This window comes from Dermacentor albipictus, chromosome 2, assembly GCF_038994185.2.
Source record: "Dermacentor albipictus isolate Rhodes 1998 colony chromosome 2, USDA_Dalb.pri_finalv2, whole genome shotgun sequence".
Lineage (NCBI taxonomy): Eukaryota > Metazoa > Arthropoda > Arachnida > Ixodida > Ixodidae > Dermacentor > Dermacentor albipictus.
Window position 1 is genome coordinate 175,028,926 of NC_091822.1, and position 20,191 is coordinate 175,049,116.

The 20,191-nt window shown below is 46.7% G+C and overlaps 1 protein-coding gene across 6 annotated transcripts in view; it reads right to left on the minus strand.

Moving 5' to 3' along the window:
• The window catches only part of Hsepi (D-glucuronyl C5-epimerase), a 101,342-nt gene that overhangs the window by 30,177 nt on the left and 50,974 nt on the right, over positions 1-20,191 (minus strand). For 4 of the 6 annotated variants that reach the window (XM_070534451.1, XM_070534454.1, XM_070534453.1 and 1 more), the window contains exon 2: positions 4,849-5,019. In XM_070534451.1, coding sequence (XP_070390552.1) covers positions 4,849-5,002 — 154 coding nt within the window. In that variant the 5' untranslated portion in view covers positions 5,003-5,019. Of the gene's footprint in view, positions 1-4,848; positions 5,020-7,373; positions 7,429-9,904; positions 9,990-20,191 lie in introns of those variants that run through there. The other 2 variants (XM_070534452.1, XM_070534450.1) reach the window with 2 other exon arrangements.

Sequence of the window (20,191 nt, forward strand, 5' to 3'; positions counted from 1 at the left end):
AGGTTGCTTCGCACGGTTTTGAAGGGAAGCGGTACAATTTGATGCCGACACCCCCTTCGTGGTTATGACAATCGTTAATGCAGCGGTATCTGCGCTTGTTCTTTTCATTCACGCTTCCCACGGAGGAGCTGCCAAGAGGCCGTGGTGAATCCATTGCAAAATTGGAAAAGGAGGCTTTGAAGCAGGCCTGAGCACAGTACGGTCAATGGTGAAATGGCGGTGACAGCCTACTTGCAGGTGCTTGCTGCCGCTGCTAGGTGGCATGAGATGTGCAGCCAAACTTCATTGCAGGGCGCCTATACCATTCTAATCCTCCTCTACAACTACCCCCTCGAACAAAAAGGGAGCCACCCAGCGACATAACAGCTTGTCGCTATGAGTGGGTAATAGTAGGTCTTGAGGCGGTCGATGTTGACAATGTCTCATCCATGACGTCGCATGTCCAAAGATGATTCAATCAACGGGTTCGATCACGTAGTTGACCAGGGATGCGCATTCGACGACACCGTAGGGCCATTCATACTTGGGTAGCAGTTTTGAAGAGCCACCAGGTGCAGTGGAAGGAACTGAGAGCCACATAAGTGTGCCAGTAAGGAAAGTGGGCGCAGAAGTGGTGTCATCACGAGTGCTGTTCTGGCGCTCTTGGTCACTGAAGGTAAAGACCCGAGCCAGGTCGTGGTACTTTTCAGCATGTCTTGCCATGGCAGAAATGGGAGCACATGCAGATGCATCATGCTGGTATGGTAGAATTGTGTTGATGTGCGACAGGTACCTACCGTACAGTAAGGAAAAGGGTGAAAAGTCGGTGGTGCTCCGAGTAGTGGCTGACTTTGCGCCCGACGCCAACTACGCGCCGTTCACCATCTCCTCATTGTCGCGCTCTGTCGCCGATGCGACCTCGCCCCGTTGCTCGTGATGTGGAAAACTGATTGTCGTAGTCCAAGAGGCAAGGGCTGCAACACCGTCGAAGAGTCCTCAACGCAGTCCCTTGAACATAATCAACAGGCTTGTTGACGGTGTTCACGCATCTGCACTCGTGGACACAGGAGCCGTCGTATGTGTTATGGACGCTAAGCTTTGCCGTATACTTTGGAAAGTCACAACACCTTTTTCTGGGCTGTCGCTCTGCACAGCCAGTGCTCAGAATCGTTATCGTTATCGTCATCATCAACAACCTATTTTTTGTCCACTGCAGGATGAAGGTCTCTCCGTCCAATCTCCAATTACCCCTCGGAATATTCACCCCTTAGCTGCTTGCACTGCTCGTGTTGTCATTGCCGACGTTATATGCGCCATAGAATTCATAGTCCTTTCCACGCGCTCTCATGACATTATCCTCGGCTGGGATTTTATCTCACGCCACAATGCTGTCATCCATTGCGCACAGGCACAAATAGAACTCTTGCTGCTTTTAGATTTGCTGCTCACCAACATTTCTTTCAGGGAAGCTACTTGTCCAAGCCTACTGCCACGTTCCTCTGAAGGCGTCAACGGTAAGCCTACTCCCACGTTCCTCTGAATGCGTCAACAGTCGTGCCCATGTACTGCAGCAGAATCTCAGACGCTGTTGCACTACTGTCTCCATTTGACCGCTTCCTCACTTGGAAAGGTCTGTTCTTACATTTTGCGACAGTAGACATCCCACAGGGCTCCAGCACCATTTTCGTTTGCAACCTGCTGCCATACCATGTGATGCTGCTCCGAGGGGAATGTCTTGGCAATGTAGAAGCGATTGAGGACGTGCAAGTTATGGATGTACCCAATGACCATTACTGTACTAGTTCCACTGGGCTCAGTGCTGTTTCTATGTGACTTATCGCCCAGTGAAGTGTTTGGTTTTTCTATTGCCGATGACCTTACATTGTTCCAGCGGTTTCAGGTTTTGTGCCTCTTAGAACAATTTCGTTTTTTCGATGTAGGGCAATGTTCCATGGGCCGGACGTCAACTGTTACGCATCGGATTGACAATGGCTCGCAACCGCCTTTGTGGCAACGTCCGTAACGTGTATCTCCTGCAGAACCTCGTGTAATCAACGAACAAGTCAACAACATGCTTCACCGCCAGGTGATATTACCTTCCAACAGTCCATGGCCATCCCCTGTCGTCCTTGTTATGAAGAAAGATGGTTCTGTGAGGTTCTGTGTGGACTACCGGCGCCTCAATAAGATCACTCGCAAGGATGTCTACCCTTTCCAGCACATAGAAGACACCATTGACAGTCTACAAGGCGCAGAATTCTTTTCATCTCTAGATTTACGCTCAGGGTATTGGAAACTACCCATGGCAGACGCTGATCAGCTGAAGACCGCTTTTGTCATACTCGGTGGCTTATACAAATATGACATAATGCCTTTTGGACTTTGTAATGCACAGGCACCTTTTGAACGCATGATGGACACAGTTCTATGTGGGTTGAAGTGGCACACTTGCTTGTGCTATCTTGGCGACGTTGTAGTTTTTGCTCCTGACTTCACCATGCACCTTCAATGGCTCCAGTGTGTTTTGATGTGTTTAACAAACACTGGCCTACAACTAAACCTAAATAAGTGCCGATTCGCAGCTCGGCAGCTGAAAATTCTAGGTTATGTTGTATCCAAGGATGTAATACTCCTTGATCCAGCCAAACTTCGGGCCATCACTGAATTCCGTAAGCCAACATCTGTCGAAGAATTGCGCAGTTTCGTAGGTCTCCCTTCTTACTTCAGATGCTTCATCTGCAATTTCACTGCCACGATATCGGCCCTGACGAAGCTACTAAGAAGCAATAGACCCCTCACTTCACGGTTGTCTAAGTGCAACGAGGCCTTCATAAAGCTTCGTCGTTTGCTAACGTCTCTGCCAATTTTGCTCCATTACAACCCACTAGAAAGCGCCGGAGAGGAAAACCCACTATACCATTCCAATCCTCCTCTACATACAGCCCCTGTCTTTTTTTTAGCCAAATTATGGCTGTAAATACGAAGTCAACATATCCATTCCCAGTGGTGGACCTTTCTTGGACCGGCCTGGTCTTATCTGCCAGTAGCTCCGCAGCATGGCGCTGCTGTCAGTTGCTGAAGATTGTGGTTGTGCTTCACACGTCCACAGCATACGTACAACCAAATGTCATTCGTTTTCTATGGAGCAAGGAATGAACGCCCATCAAAATCCACAGATAAACGCAGTCCACATATGGGGTAAGGTGCCCTGGATTTGAGAAGTGTGAGGTGGTGGTGTTAGTTCGCAAAAGACTGTGAAGACTTGCATGAAAATGACGGTGGTTCGCCAGTCAGCTGGATAAATTTTACCACAGGAGCATTTGAAATTTATTGTTGCCATGTGACAAATGTCTGAACCGGTGCGGGGACTATGTGGAAAAATAGTGTAAGGTACGTAGAATAGTACGTATACTTGTAATTATCTGTATGTGCCTTATTTTGGCTAATAAAAAATATGGGCAAAGACTTTCCGATTTTCCCTCGCGTATTGTCCTGAGGTACAAACAAATACATAAGTGAATATGTTAGAGCTGAGTAATGGCAATGCCTCTTTCATATTATTTCTTTTTGCTATATTTCTTGCAAAATGTAGGAGTGTTTTGTCAAAATGGTAGATCTAACCTGAGGCTTTCCTTGTTCATCTTTTGCCTTAATTTTGTTTCGATTCATGTTGCAAACAAGTTATTACGAAGTCTTGCACTGGTTTATGAAGCCGCTTGTGTGTCATAAGTGCCTCCGAGATCTGCACTCACGGAAATATATACTTGTGATATAAGGTTGTGTCTGCACTGATTCACGTAATCTTGTCTAAACCTCTTGCGTTCTACATGTCTAATCATTAAAAAAAGAATCTAAAACAAGATATTTCATGCAAAGCTCACAGACACTGTGGGCCACCCCTTTGCCAATGCAGATGAATGAGTGTAAATACATCACACCACCCCCAACTCGTGTGCTGTCTCGATCCGCCATGGCAGCGTGAAGGTGTTATTGCTTTCACTAACCAATCAACATAAGTTAGGCCGTCTCCTCCCTCTTCAACCTCTCTGCATTACCCCTCTCCCCTCTTCGCAGCCTGCACCATCCTATCCACAATCTAATTGAAACTGCAACACCAGTAACCTCAGCACCTAACACGACAGACGCCATAAAGAAAGCTTTGCTTTGAAGGTGACCCCCGCACTAACCCTGTCCAATCACTAATCACAGTGTCAAAATCCATAAACTCCAAACAGAAAGGTTCATCAAAAAAATAACAGGACGTAAATGTATGCACTGAAGCCTCGGAGACGACAGCCACCACTTGTCAAGTACATGCTAGATGGCGCCACAGAAAACTCAGAGACTTCACCAAGGTGCATAGTATCTGAACTATGGAGTGAAGCTTCTGCAGATGTTACTGTGCTAAGTAGTCCGGCAGCACTTGACAGCGCTTTCGGTTTCTTGGAGCAGATACTGAATTGGCCTAAACTTCCACGTGCGTCGGTTTCGCATTTTCTGAGACATCGAAGAGAATAACAACACTCAGTGGTGTGTCCTTTCTTATTTTTATTTCCCACGCTGTTGTAAATAAAGTTCTTATGTTTCCTCTTCCTTAGGTTAAACTAATGTGGATGCCAACATGGGACTTACTTTTAGAGGTGCGCTCATTTGTGCACGCTTTGCCTTCCTAGCATTCCTTTCATTGCCACAGAAGGTCATCCATGAGTATAGCATAAGTTCGTCAATGAACAACTGGAGCAGCGATGGATGAGTAAGAGCATGCACATGAGTGCCATCGTGTGCAAGAGAGACATGAAACTGTTTTGCTGTAGCTGCGAAGACGCATTCGACTAAGCAGCCAGGCAGGGTGCTGGCACATTATGGTACTTGCCTGCATGAGAAGTGGCTCGGCCACGCTGAGAGGACTGCGTGTGCTGCAGCGGGCCAGGTAGGAGAGCAGTGTCAGTGCAGCACCCGACAGGGTTAGCACAAGCAGCAGCTTCTTGGTTGTCCGCATCCTCACGCCACCTCCCAGCAGCATATTGCTTGGCTCTGTACCTGCGTGGTGAGCAGAAATTTTAGCCTCAGATGATACAATCAACAAAAATTTTTTACATAACAACATGAAAAGGAGGGGGGTTAACTGAGGGGCCCGATTTTTATTAATCATATAATAAGAAGCTTCTTATGATATTACATAACAACATATCACTTGTAAACGGTATCTTGAAATACTCCATGCTTTTTAAATGCCAATGTTGAAATGAGAGCTCGTAGTGTGCTCGTTTTGGCAAAATTGTCATCAGCAATTTGTCCATGATACAGTAAAGTTATGGGGGTTATGTGCAAGGATTTTACAGTATATAAGAATAACACATCAATGCTCGTAGCCACCCCACAGAATTTCATAAATGTAACACCAGAGCATTGAGAATATACACAATTATTCACACGGTTAATACGACTTCAAACTATATGATTTTGTTTCATTAGGAATAAATCTGCACCCACACAACAATAACAAGAATATATCTCTTATTATCTCATGAAGTCCTTTTGTTTGCGTTATTATTATTATTATTATTATTACATCATTACAAGGTTTTCGGTGACATTTCATATGTAACAATTTACGTGTTGCCCTGCTGAGCTCACTGTCATCTTACATAACTGCAACATGTACATAGAACAATATAGGTTTTCTGCTTACCCCTCTAGTTTGTCTATATTTTTTAAAGCTTTCTATAAAGGCAAGTATATTCAATGTGCAATGAGGTATTACATACCTGCATATTTTTTATTTTATATTTTAATTTTCTGAAGACTTATTTTTACTTTCCTTAAGTTCCCCTTCAAGACACTGCTGCCTGGCATCTCATTTACAGCCTTTTCAACAGTTTTCATTCTGACCAAACCATCAATTACGCAAGGTTAAAACAGGTTAAAAAATGATAATCCACAACTGAACATATGTGAAAACGGATACATGTACCCTCCAGTTGCACCTCAAATTTCTTTTTACGGAGACCAGAAAAACAAAAAAAAGAGAAATTCATGGCAATTTAGTAGTAAATGCGAGAAAAATGGATTTGGCATCACGTCGCACCTCTTCGAGGTCTCGGACCCATGATACAAACCACGTTAACCACATTGCAAAGCGCTGTTCAAGAGCTAACTCCATACACGTCCTGACTCTCTCTATAATATATACACACACACACACACACACACACACACACACACACACACACACACACACACACACACACACACACACACACACACACACACACACACACACACACACACACACACACACGCCAAGTGACCTACCTCTACCTCGTTACTAGCTTCCCACACTTCACACACTTTTTTCCACTTTGACACTCCAGCTCTGTGTCTGTGTATCTGTTTATTTCTACGTCCTCGTTCAGTCGCGCTTATACACTCTACCATGGATTCTAACCAACTAGCCCGCCAACATGTTTCAACCAATACTATCACACTAAAATACTCGTTTGGCAGATAAAGACGAGACAGTAAAGGTACCATGTCTCTCGCCATTATAAATACGAGTTGAACTTTCGCATATGGGATTCCCAGAGCAAAAGCGCACGCCTGTAACACACAGACGAACACCAAAGGATGCAAACACGAGAGGTCATGCTTGTCTTTTTACGGTGTTTCTACACGTGCCCACAACAACTGCACTTTTACAACAATGGCCAGCCAACAAGCGCACCAATATCTCCCCAGAATGTAACCTGCTGATTAAGACACTTATAAAGTGCACACAAAGTCAATAGAATCAATAAAACAGAAAGAAGTGTGTGTGTGTGTGTGTGTGTGTGTGTGTGTGTGTGTGTGTGTGTGTGTGTGTGTGTGTGTGTGTGTGTGTGTGTGTTGACATATCGCTTACTGAACTACGAGCTTAGCACACGAAGCTCGACAAAAAAGCACGCAGAATTGATAATCTTGATGGGCGTAGCTCGTCTAATCTGGCTCACATAAATAACCTATTCAAAATGAGGCGGTGGCCTCATGTGGCCCCAGAAAGTGCTGACGCTGCTAAAGCCACGGCGGCCGAGGCCTAGGACGCACATACGTCCGGCACACGACGACAGCGGCAGTGGCCGGCGATAGTGGACGCAAGCGGAGATCACTTTGATATGAAGCGAGCGAGAAAAGAGAGAGGGAGAGAGAAAAAGCGAAGCACACTGAAAGATGTCCACACAAGGACGTCGCAATCGAAGCAGGCGGGCTCATTGCATAGATCGAGAGCAAGGTACACAATGCGCAGGAATAACAGAGATGACGAAAGGGAAGTGAAACCGGTCATCTAAGGAGGGGAAGAGATAAGTGAGGGGGAGGGGGACACGTTACGCGAGATCGTCTCCGCAGTTTGAACGCACCGCGCACGGTGTCCATTCCCGTCCAGTCCACAGGGACACGACCGGCGCGCGCGCACCTGCTAGCCTCTCTTCCAACCCTCCTTTCACAACTCTGGGACACGCAAGCGGTGGAGGGAGGGAGGGATCGATGCTAATGTGGACCCGCGGACACGATCAAAAAGGACCGAAGCACGACAGAGGGCCGACGAACGAACAAAGGAGAAGCTACCGCCAGTTTCGGCGCTCATTAACTTGCAAATAGGATTCTCGGGCGACGACTTCGATCTGGGAGGGAAGGGGAGAAGGGAGACACTAGCGCTGCTGTTTCACTCGAGAGGCGATGGCTGTGCGGAGACCACTTCGCCAGCCGCGAGGCAACGCGATGTATCCCACACCACACCTGCAATAGAAGCTGCGCGTATCCACCGCGTAGGCACTCATTACTCCTTGACTGCGCAGGTTTTCTTTCGCCAACAAATTTTGATAGTTTGAATGGTTGCATGTCATCATCATCATCATCATCACTACCACAACATCATCATCATCACCATTTTCTTCAACATCGTCGTTTCAACATCATAACCAACTGTATCTTGCGGTGGAAAACTACTGCTACCACGTGTGCATTACACTGCGTATCTTTGTCAATTCTTGGTAAATGCACCAGTGTGAAGGTTTCATAGTTGTTGCTTAGCGCCGTAATAAGCGTCCGGCCAAGTGTATTAATTGAGTAATTTGAAAATAGAAAAACAATTCCACATGAAAAAAAAAGAATAAAGGGGGCACGGAATGAGCTGCCTCGCAAATGCCGTTCTGGACATAACGCCTGCCCGATTTCAGAACAAGGGGTACAGAGGTCGGAGATTCTGAAGAGGGAGAAAATACAAAAATAAACATGAATCGAGACGTACAAATAATAATAATAATAATAATAATAATAATAATAATAATAGAAACGAAACACGGACACACTCAAACTGTACGGGCACATGCAGAGAAAGACCTTTGTGACAGAACGCGGGGTGAACGATAAAAGAAAAAAAAAAGAGCGACACAGCAGAGTTCGCAGAACACAATGCCATTTCATAAGGAAATGTTCGTTTAAATGCCATATTGAGCAATGGCTGCCACTCCACCTCGTTACTCAAGTTTTTAATTCAGTTCAAAACAAAGCTCATTTGGCGAAAGAGAGACAGAGCTAACTGCGCAGCTAACGTGCCAGTGGTATTGTTCCCAGTGAACAATGCCTCTGGACAATGCTCGCCTGATTGAGCGTGAAGCGTAAAGGGTTGAGGACGTGAACGTTCGCGTAAACACACTGATCTGGCAAAGTCATTTTTTTTTCTCCTCAGGGGCGCGCGTGCGCAAACACAATAATACTAAAACAAACACACATATTATGCCTGGAACATTTATTATGCGAGGGCCTGCGGCTCGCGTATAATCAATGCTCCGAATCTTGCATACGCATCGCGTAGAGCTTCAAAAAATATTTGCTCGCTTAGATTACCGCAGTAATCAAAGCAGGCAAAGTATTTACCTAACGAAAATAGCTCTCAAGGCCTCAGACGATAAGGACACGCCGGTGGTATTCACGGTTTATATATATATATATATATATACACACACACACACACACACACACACACACACACACACACACACACACACACACACACACACACACACACACACACACACACACACACACTCGTAGAACACAACGTCTACCGGTATTGCCCGTAAGTCTCCGACCATCGAAAAAGAAAAAAAGCAAATAACGCTGGGAACACGTCGTGCGGTTATCATAGGTATTCATGATCATATATGCCACTCGTCAATCGTAAAGCACGCACTTTCGGCAGTGCTATATTACTGCACTGCGACGCACTTGAGAGCGCGGCTCTGAGGCCCGCACTCGCATACTCCTGTTTGTTTTTTTTTTTGCCCTTGCCACGTTCCTCCTGTCTTTCTCTCCTTCCTCTTTTTCTCCCCATTCCCCCTTCCCTGTGCAGTGCTGTTGAGGTGTCCTCATGTGAGAGACAGTTACGGCACTGCACATATCTCTTCCGTCTCCTTTTCGAAAATCACTTCACACATCATATATGCGCGCGAAACACCACTGCACCGAATTTGATAAGGTTTGTTACATTTAGAGAACAGTTAAAATCCAGTGATCATAGGAAGTTGATTTATTTTATTTAGGCCGTTTACTTCAAAATAATAATAATAATAATAATTGCAATATTTCAAGAAACGAAACTGTAAAGTTTACAACTCTAGGTGTCAGCAATGAAAGGAGATATCACATTTCTGTAAGCTGCACCTAGTAAGTACATCTAAAGCGAACAAAGATGATGTATTACACACCCCTCTGAAGTATATCACTAACTGGTGAGCAGGAATTTCGCAAGACCCTTGTAAACGTTTTAAAAATTAACGTAACCTGTACATTCCTATATCAAATTTGCCACTTTAAAACACTGCAGTACACCTTTTTGGTGCACAGCTATATCTGTAAAAATCCTGCATCTATTTTTCTTTAAACTTACACGTTTTCGTAAAAAATCCCAGGCTCCTCTGGCGCAGAGCTAGAGCTTCCTCCGCAATCTCGAAGGCCACGATTATGTCAGTGCACTGCGTATGGTTGTAGAAAGGTGGCGCCACTAGTCTCATGTCAACTGCTGCTATGTCGGACGACTCCACACTTGCCGAAGTGCAAAACAAATAAATAAATTAATAGGTGAGTAAGTAAGCAAGTAACCAAGTAATATATTCATAATAATTCGCACGTTCTCAACACTCGTATGTGGAAGTGCACTGCACCCAGCGACAACAGGCCGGGGGGACTGCTACATTCTAAAAACAGTTGCACCCTTTGGGGTGTATATTTGTCCCACAACACTCTTAGAAAATTTACACCCTTTGGGGCTTACACTCTTAGAAAGATTTACACCCTTTGGGGCGTATCTTGCCCCACAACAATAATCGTCATCTGTCTTGCCCGCGTTTCCTTCCTTTAACGCTGCGAGCCCGGTACTTCACAGTCACGAACGGCATGCGCGTTATCAATGTGACGCAGCATTCTCGACAGGAAAGTAGCGAACGCCTAGTTTTTAAGAAAGGAAACGCAAGCGAGGCAGATGACGATTATTGTTGCGGGACAAATATACACCCCAAAGGGTGCAATCGTTGTAAGAGTGTAGAGTGTACACTCTAAAAACAGTTTGCACCCTTTGGGGCGTATATTTGTCCCACAGCGATAATCGTCATCTGCCTTGCTTGCGTTTCCTTTCTCGAAAACGCGGCGCCCGTTACTTTCCTGTCGGGAATGCTATGTCATGCTGATAACGCGCATGCCGTTCGTTACTGGAAGGTACCGGGCTCGCCGCGTTAAAGAAAGGAAATGCGTACAAGACAGATGACGATTATCGTTGTGTGGCAAATATACACCCCAAAGGGTGCAACTGTTTTTAGAGTGCATATGTCTTGCCCGCATTTCCTTTCTTGAAAACGCTGCGCCCCTTACTTTCCTGTCTGGAATGCTATGTCATGCTGATAACGCGCATGCCGTACCGGAAAGTACCGGGCTCGCCGCGTTAAAGGAAGGAAATGCGGACAAGACAGATGACGATTATCGTTGTGTGGCAAATATAACACCCCAAAGGGTGCAACCGTTTTTAGAGTGTACCTGCGCTCGGTAGCATGCGATATTCCCGAGCGGTCCAAGTCTCGTGCACACAGCTTTTGCTCGGCTCGCAGCGAAATCTCATCGGACGGAGCGGAGCGGCTGGGAGGTCACTTGCGGACGTGCCACAGCCAGCCGCCAACGAGGCCGGCCTTTCGGTGCGGCTCATTACGCGTCGCGGCGCTTGTCCTCGCGTGAGCTGCGCCCTTGTAGAACCATCGAAACGTGGCCGACGCGTTCACAGCGGCAAAATAATGCACATCACACATCCCACGCAGTGCGGAAGCACCGACTAGAAGGAACGGCGCAGCCTGATAAGGAGACGCCACGCGGCGGTGTTTCCATGCGGCGTCACGAGAAACTGATTTTAGCGGAGGAACCCGCAACCGTCCACGTTGACGGACCTCAGACACATGCGGTGATGATGATCATTCCTAATGGCATGCCTTTTGAAACGGGGCGGCAACAAATAGACGCCAAGCCTGCGCGAGCTAAACAGGCGTTACTACGTTATTGCAATTTATTATTTTGCCTATCTCTACCGTATATCTTGTAAAAACAACTATCCCAGCAGAGCTTCCGGCCTCATCATTACCGGGCCTCTTTTATTTATTATTTTTTTTTCACCAATAAGCTAAAGGTCTCCTTGCTTACCTTGACCGCTGACGTGTTAGCGCTCCCATCAGCTTTGAACGAACTCCAGCGCTTCTGAAAGGTGGACACTACCTATATACGACTCTGGCTGGTTGTATATCTTGGCACTGCATTACAGCGTACCGAGCTGTTTCCTTTGTTTTTTTTTTTTCGCCGGAAGCATAACACATGCCCTATGGCGAATAATTGCTGTTGCATGTCTTTTGTCTTCAGACAGCCAGCTCAACCGTTGCGTTTTACAAATTTTCTTTCGTGATTTCTAGCAAGGCCTCTTCGATAAACACCATGAACCGACACTTCTGCGTCCACCCTCAGAGTGCATTCAATTTACGATATATGTTACTGTATATTCCTTATTAAACGCTCCGGGGTTCCTGTTCTGAACATTGTCAAATTGCGCCATACTGTCGAATTCTGTAATGGCGGCATATTGAGCCAATAAGAGAGGCTTGTATCTGCCCCCTGGGCCATTCAGCGCTGACAAGACGGCGAATCTGACAATATGGCGCAATTCGACAACGGCCATAATCACCGGGTTGTCTAACTGTACGTCCATTTACCCTGCATTTCGTTGCTATATCTTTCTTGATCTCTTCCTCCATTCCGTATATATCTACGCTGTTGAGGTACATACATGTGTTTATCGTTGCATTTTTCCTCGTCCATGTTTCTCAGTCTTTCCTCAGCACTAATTTTGCTCTGTGTTTCTCGGACTTCAAAATGGGTCATACTCCTATCACCCTGCACTGAATCAATCTGTCGTTTTACCGCGGGCCTCCAATGCCACAATGCCAGTGCCGCGGGCAAATAGGGTGCCTCGATGAGTGCGCCACCTTCCGCCGAGGAACAGCGGTAGTTAGGCGTCCTATACGGACAAACGTCACAGTGCGCCACCACTAGCCTCAGTTTCTAAACCTACGGACGCCATAAAAGAAAGAAAGCTTCCCCAAACACGGCTTCCCAACTACCGCCAGTTTTGTCTAATATGGTCATGAATGAATGACGGTGCGGCTTTCTGGGCCTTTCGCTCAGACGTAAAACTTCCATCTTCAATGTCTGCTACCAGAGCGCTCATCCGTGCTTTATATGACCACTTACTAAATCGTTGCTTATTTTCTCACGCGCAGCCCAAGTACACATCTCCAGCGAAAGCGGCGCAGCGAACTAGATTAAATTTTCAAAAACAAGCGAGTATTGCAAAGCTTTAAAGCGTGAAGAGAAAGCGAAAAGAAAAGTGCCGTGAGAAAACGCTACGTGACCTTGGAGGAGCACAACCGCGATCAAGGGAGGCCCGGGGATCAGCCGAGGGCGCCGCAAATACGGGCATATTACAGGACGTACACTACTACGACTACTTTCCGTCGGCGACACCACCCCGCATACACGAACGATCACGCCTCACTGAACCGAAAATCGAATTTCGAGTCCATTTTCCCGACCTTGCGAAAGTCGGCGAAGTTTAAGTATAGCTGTCGGCCGCCATGCCGACGTATCCGCTAGCCCCGACGCAAACACGCAACGAAGTGAGACGAACATGGGCCAACACCTACGGGGAGAGCGAACAAAGACAGTAGAAGAAATAAAAGGAGCACTACGGTGACGGTCCCGCGCTCTGCAGCAAACGAGAAATCGTTCAGTCCCTTTCGTACGCGTTTAATCTTGGTCTGCGCGCTGCCCTGTTTGCGTTCGGTAAACACGCTCACGCACAGGCGCGCCCACACACAAACACGCACGCACGCACACTGTAAGAGAGAAAAAGGCGCACAGACATGAGCGCTCGGGGAGCAGGGCTTCCCGCTGCCAACGGACGGATAGAGGACTCGCGCATGAGGATTCGATCAACAGCCTAAAAGCGGTCATATCTCTCCACTCCCATCATATTTCTTTTCTGCTCCCCTTCCTGCGCGCAGTATATACCGGTATAGGCCCCATAAAGGTCGTGACAACTGCGGAGAAAAAAAAACAATATTATACCAATAAACGGAAAGGAAACCGCGGTGACGTCAAACGCAGCGTCCGTTCTTCGGAACGAGGAAATCGACAGAAGCCGAGAGACGGAGCGAGATGCGGCAGAAGAAAGAGGGGCGCGGGGGAAGTGGCGAGCGGTCAGGCGGGAGGCGAAAGCAACGTCGCAACGGACCCGAAAAAGGTCATTTCCCGAAGGAGCCGCTGGTTCGCTGTGTAGAGAGGAGCGCGCATCGTGGAAGAGGGAACTGCGCGGCTCCCGAAACAAGTGTTTCCCCCCCAATCAGCGGCGCGCAGCACTTTCGGGGCAGCTCATTTCCGGCGCCGAATTATCAAAGCGGGTATACTAACAGCAGCAGCAGCCACAGCAGCCAGCCTAGCCGTCGAACACGCCGCCAAGTTCGCCGGCTCAAGTTACGCGCGGTGCCGAAAAAAAAAAAAAAAGAAGCCATGGCAGGCCGGTGAGGTAAGCGGAGCCGGAGCGACTTCCAATTAAGACAGGCAAACAGGAATGCTGTCGTGCTAGAGACAGAGAGAGAGAAAAAAGAAAAAGGAAGACCATACAAAAACAGTCCCTTCACGATAGGATAACCTTTGTTGGCACTCGAGAAACCCATACGGAGAATTCAAACTCCAGCAACCAGCCATAACTCTGCGTTGAGCAAACTGGCGTAAACTGTGCGGGCCTTGCGGCGCAGTTCCCGAGAGCGAAGTCTAGTGACTTCAGAGTGAATACGACCTTTAGGACCTCTAGCGGCACGCACGCGAATCGCACTTAATTACAGCGTGGGGTCGTTCGGCGTCGGCGCGTTCATGACGCGCTACGACCACTTTGCTAAACACGGCCACAATGCGTGTACAGTATACCGGGTGTCCCAGTTAACTGGGACCAAGATTAAAGAATAATAATAAAAAAAATAGGAGCTTTAGAGAAATCGTACCGACTAGCCGTAGTCGTGTGCACTTACACCAGTATTTTTTTTTCATCACAAAGTATCAATTATTTAAATGCTTTTAAATGATGAAGTTTTTAATTATTGATTGAACCCCAACCATATTAATTACAAAGTTGTAGGGCACCTCAAATAACCTCCGAATCAAGCATTTGTTTCGTGTTCAGCTTCGCCTCGTTGGTTTTTCCGAGAAAAAGCAAAAGCTCCCGAAACATCCTAAACACGAAATAGATACGCGCTCGCGCGCTGCTACTCAAGCGCTCCCAAGCGAATAGCCACGGATACACGGTATCACTAGCGGCGGCACGTCGATGCAGGGCTTTACGCTATGTGATAGTCGCAGCAACATGAGAACGCGCCGGTGAGGCATTGATAAGCATAGCGGAGCCGTAGGGGAGGGGGGATTTCGAAGCCGGGAAACCGTGACGGCGCACTTGGGACTGTAATATTGCGCACTCATCTTGTTCCGTAGATAGGCGCGCCCGGAACGTACGTTCGTTTTGTTCCTTTGGCAATAGAAACAAACCTTGCGCAGGCTATGTCCATCTAATGCGTTTTGGCGGGTCTGCACGGCCAGCATATGCTGTTGTCGATTGCGTAAATCATTTTTGCTTGACGTGTCAGTGCGTAGATAAGAATAACGGGAGATCTCGACGGTATCACGCCAGTGACCTGCTCTTCAAAAGGAAAGTCATGCCCTTCACGACTGATCAGAAGGCTAAAAAGCCCCCACCTGCGATAAAGATAGAAATAGGTAAAAAAACTGCTTTGTTTTGCCTCTTTTCCGGAGTTCAAGAGACAGAAACTGTAAATGGCTAAACCAGTTGCACCTTTGGATGTTTCTTCGTGGGCGACAGATACGCCTTCTAACGTCCGTAAATCTTGACGCTTTTCGCACCACGCTAGTTAGGTCGCGAAACCTCTGCAGCCGTCCTACATGATGAAGCCTTATACGATGCGGTGATAAACGATAATGCAGCCGCATATATTTCAAAGGTTGCTTGGAGGCGCTTGAGTAGTAGCGGCGCGTGAGCGCACATCTCATATTTCACGTATTTAGCGGGCTTTTGTTTTTTCCTTGAAAAAGAACACCCAGGCACACTTCAGCACGAAGTAAACGCTTGATTCGGAGGTTATTTGAGGTGCCCTACAACTTTGTAAGTTTTCGATTCAAGCAATAATTAAAAAAATGGCTGTGGCTTAGGTAAGGTTAAGCCCAGGATGCGAAGCATACTAGCCTTTATTTTAGTTGTTGAACCACTGTTTAGCCTGGTGAACTGCTGTTGCTTGGCTATATTTGGTTCGGCTAGACGAAGAAACAACTCATGCATTACTTCTTCGCCTTCAAGAGTGGAACGCGACAGCGTTCCCGTCGACCCGCCAAGGGGTGTAAGACAATGGGCTACAGGGCAGCGACTACGCGCCCCGCATTGGACGCGGTGAGCGTCGAGCAAAGCAGCGTTCGGCGCGGCAACGAAATGTGCGCCTGAGCAAGAGACGCACGCCTTAGAAACAGCGCGTTTCTAAGGCAACACCGCATTCACTAGAGGCGCTTTTGTACCGCTTTGAAGCGTTGTACTCGTGGCTCAGTGGTAGCGTCTCCGTCCCACACTCCGGAGACCCTGGTTCGATTCCCACCCAGCCCGTCTTGCAAGAGTTGAGCCAAAGCCACTTCTCCTCTGTCGTGACGTCACGGTGTCACGTGATTTCATGGTCACCGCCGCGCCTGAGGAGCTGGGTTGAGCCCTCGTAATATGCTTCGCATAAAAGTTCACTAACTAAAAGCAATTATGGATATTTCGTAATGAAAAAAATAGTGGCTGTAAGTACACACGACTACAGCTACTATGCAGTCGGTACGATTTCTCTAGAGCTCTTGGGTTGTTTTTAAAATATTGGTCCAAGTTAACCGGGCCAGCCGGTATACATGTATACACCACGGAATACATGTTTTTACAGCAAGAATGAATCGGTTTTCAACTGTGATTACAACGCGGTCATTTACGAAGCTTCAAAAACGTACAGTCCCCGGCGTCGCGGCGGATTTACATCGTCAACATTATGTGCTAAATATATTTAACGCGGTTGCCACTTTACGTTAAACAAAAGCGGTGTTGATGACAGAGCCTGCATGCAACAGATGCGGCGCCTTTTCCGTTTCGAGCAAGGATGCCAAGGGTGGGAGTTAGGGAAAGGTTAAAGATAAGAGAAACGTGGGGAATTTGCGTAGGGCCCTAAGATGGCCTTGAAGTGAATAAGAAAAACACAAAGAAGAAATTGAAATGAAGAGAACAAGTAAAGAGCCACGCCAGCTCAGAGAGACGAGAAATCTAGCGGGATAGTTTTACATGCAGATCAGATTCCGCAACCTATCTTTCCCCATTCTCGTGGCCCCTCGATCGTTACCGATTCGTGCGTCGTCCGTTACCGCCAGGAGTGGCTACTTGGAGGGCTCGAAATATAAGAAGAGAATTTAATCGGACGGGAAGAATGGTTGCCAAACAGGACCCCTGCGTGTTATAACCTATTTGGTTACGTGCCGTCACGTCAGCCAATGAATAAAACGAGCGCCGGCGTTATAAACGAACGGAGGCTTGCGTCATGCAATTGGTTCAGTCTCGCGAAACGACTGCTTCTCTGCTGCAATGCCTGTTGCGACACTGTCACCGCCCGAACTCCGGGGCCCCCTTTTAATTTTCTTCGCTGCGAACAAGACACTCAATCAGCTCCCGCCGTCGGTACTTATTTTCGTCAGGCCTCGCTTCACTTCGCGACTGCTATAAGCTACGCGCTCTTCTGTATTATTCTTCGTTTAAGGGAGCGACGAAGTTTCCTGATTGCGTCTTTCAAAATGAGAAGCCGCAGCGCGCGTTGAATAGCTTCTTTGTTTACAGCGACACTCGATTTCTCAATTCATTCGTTCTTTTTCTTTCTGTGTCGATCGTGTCAGAGAAGCAACGAAAGTTTTGAAGCAGCCGGCTCCTTCAGTCGACCTCTCCAGTCATAGTAAATTTCTCCCTTTCTCTCGCCGCACGTAAGCCTATATGTTGCAAGTCCGATGCTGTAGGGGTGTACTAAAAGTAACCTTTCAAGCCGAATCGAATACGAATCGAATATTCTTCGAACAGTTTTCGAATAATACGGCAAGCTCATTTAGTGCAGCGCTCGGGTCCCGCAAAATATTGCATAAATTCCAACCGACAACAAACGAATATCAGAACGCTGTGAACTGAAATGAGCTCCTATATACAGAAGTGACTACATGGTGTCGAAGGTGCTGATTTGTCACCATGTCCTATACTTAGTCAGGCATTAAAATTAAACAACTTGTTTAGCAAGAAAGCAGCTCCACGAGTGAAGCGAGCGTAGCATAGTATACTGCTCAGTGCATGATCAACAAGAAGCTCCGCGACCTAATGCGATATATAAAGCCAAACCTCTAACCATGCGATAATGACATAAACTTGGTGGCACATGAACATCGCTGTCAAACGACCACTAAACGAATAGCGCCCGACATCAATACTGTGCCCAGAGAGGAATGAAAGCTGGCGCTGTGCGTTATATTTGAGTTGTCCGAGAATGAAAAAAAAAAAAAGATCTCCTGGCTGCTTCAGTTTTTTTTTTTTCTTTCGAGTGCTCGAACGTATAGGTGCGGGTTAATTAGGAAACTATTCTATAAATACTCGCAGTGTTTCGATTATTAGTTATTAGATTCGAGCATCGAATCAAAGGGAAATATAACTGATTCATTGTTCGAAATTTTCGAATATTCGCACCGTCGCATACGGTCAAGAGTCAGTACCAAGCCTCGCGTCAAGAAGTGCTCGACTTGCAAAAACCAAACGACCGCAGTACCTCTACAAGTTCACTCGCTATCATTACCCCCCCCCCCTTCTTTTTTTAACACTTTGACTACCCTTAGCTTGCTGTATACACGTACGAACTTATTCTCCTCCACATGACACCTTGAGAGTGAAGTGCGCGTACATAAACGGCAGCTAAGAAAAGCGGAACACAGGTCCACTTATCGAAGCGCAGTCTTCAGGACTTTTATTGTTCCTCTTTTAACTTCTACCTTAATAAGTGAATTCGTGCTGTTGGACAAGTTTGTTCACGTTTAGAAATAATTAAATGAGCCCTCTCTACCCTCATTAATTAAATAAAAAAGTACGCGGACAAGACAGGGTACAGTCCGTGTCTTTTCAGACGAATTTCAAGTTTAGTTCACAACTTCTGCCTTGTTCGGATAGCACACCTATATGAGGGCGATCGAGGCCAGGTTAGCATCGAGGCACGCTTGCCACGACGCTGGCGGCGAAACGTCGGCCCACTTGGCGCATCCTTGGCGGCGACAAACTCGCAATACCATTACATCCGTATGCATCCAATACGACACATGAAAAAAAAAAAAAGAGAAACGTAGTAAGAGGAACACTGTATATGGTGGGGATCTCACTGCATCAGCACAAGTTTTAAAGAGTCATTAAATCAGGATAAAAAGCGATCGGCTTTCGTGCAGGGGGGCAGCTTTCCCATCGGGCCCGGTGCCGCTGTGCCACATTAGTTTTAGAATTGGGGACCCAAGCGGCTTGGGGACCCAAGAAAATTGCGCGCGACAAGTGCGCATGCGCAGAACCCAAGCCAGTCTTGGGTTGTTGCGTTCGCGTTAACCCAAGACCCAAGAATCGAAAACTAGCGTGGGCCCCCAAGCCGTCTTGGGCCGCCCTCGCGGGTGACAGCGATGGCGTACAGCAGATGGTCGCAGAGCAAACTTTATTTACTTCGAATGATTTTCGCCATTTCACACGGGTGAACTCGCAGTTTTTTCGCAGCGCGTCACAAAAAAAAAAAAAAACACCAACTAACAGCACTTGGCTTCGATTGGCTTTGCTTGGCTTAGAATCGCACACTTAAGTCGTAATGCTAACTGGTACTAACACAGCTTGTTACATTTTATTGTTCGTTCTTTTTGCTCAAAAATGCATTCTGTTTGTTTTCACTTCTAACAAAAGAGGTTCATTTTTTTTTTCTTTCAAGCACCTTTCCATTTTCCACACCGCGGCGCCCCGAGCGCTCAAAAAATTGGATAAATTCAATGGAAAAGAAGCATAGCGTAGAACTATATCGATACTGGAAACAGCAGATCAGGAAGGAAGCGTTTTATGATAACTCAAGAGGCAGTGCCCTACTCTTTGAAGCTAGATCAGGATGTCTTAGAACACGGAGCTATAAAAAGAAATTTAACGAAGAAGAAGACACATGTACTGTGTGTGGTAAATATGTAGACACAATGGAACACCTCATACTAAAATGTGATGGTATCAATCCCGATGTCGATGCGGCCACAGTCACCCTTCCTGAGGCCCTAGGGTTCAGAGATAATGATAGTCATGTAAATAAATGTGCGGTGGAAATTAGCAAAAGGCGATTGGAGGATTGGTGGCTCAAAAGCAGAGAGGTGACATAAGGTTAAAAGGGTAGAAAGACGTATTTAAAGAAAATCGAGAAATTCAATAACACACAACACAGATAAAAATAAAAGGCAAAATAAAAATCTGAGCATGGTGGCAACTGCC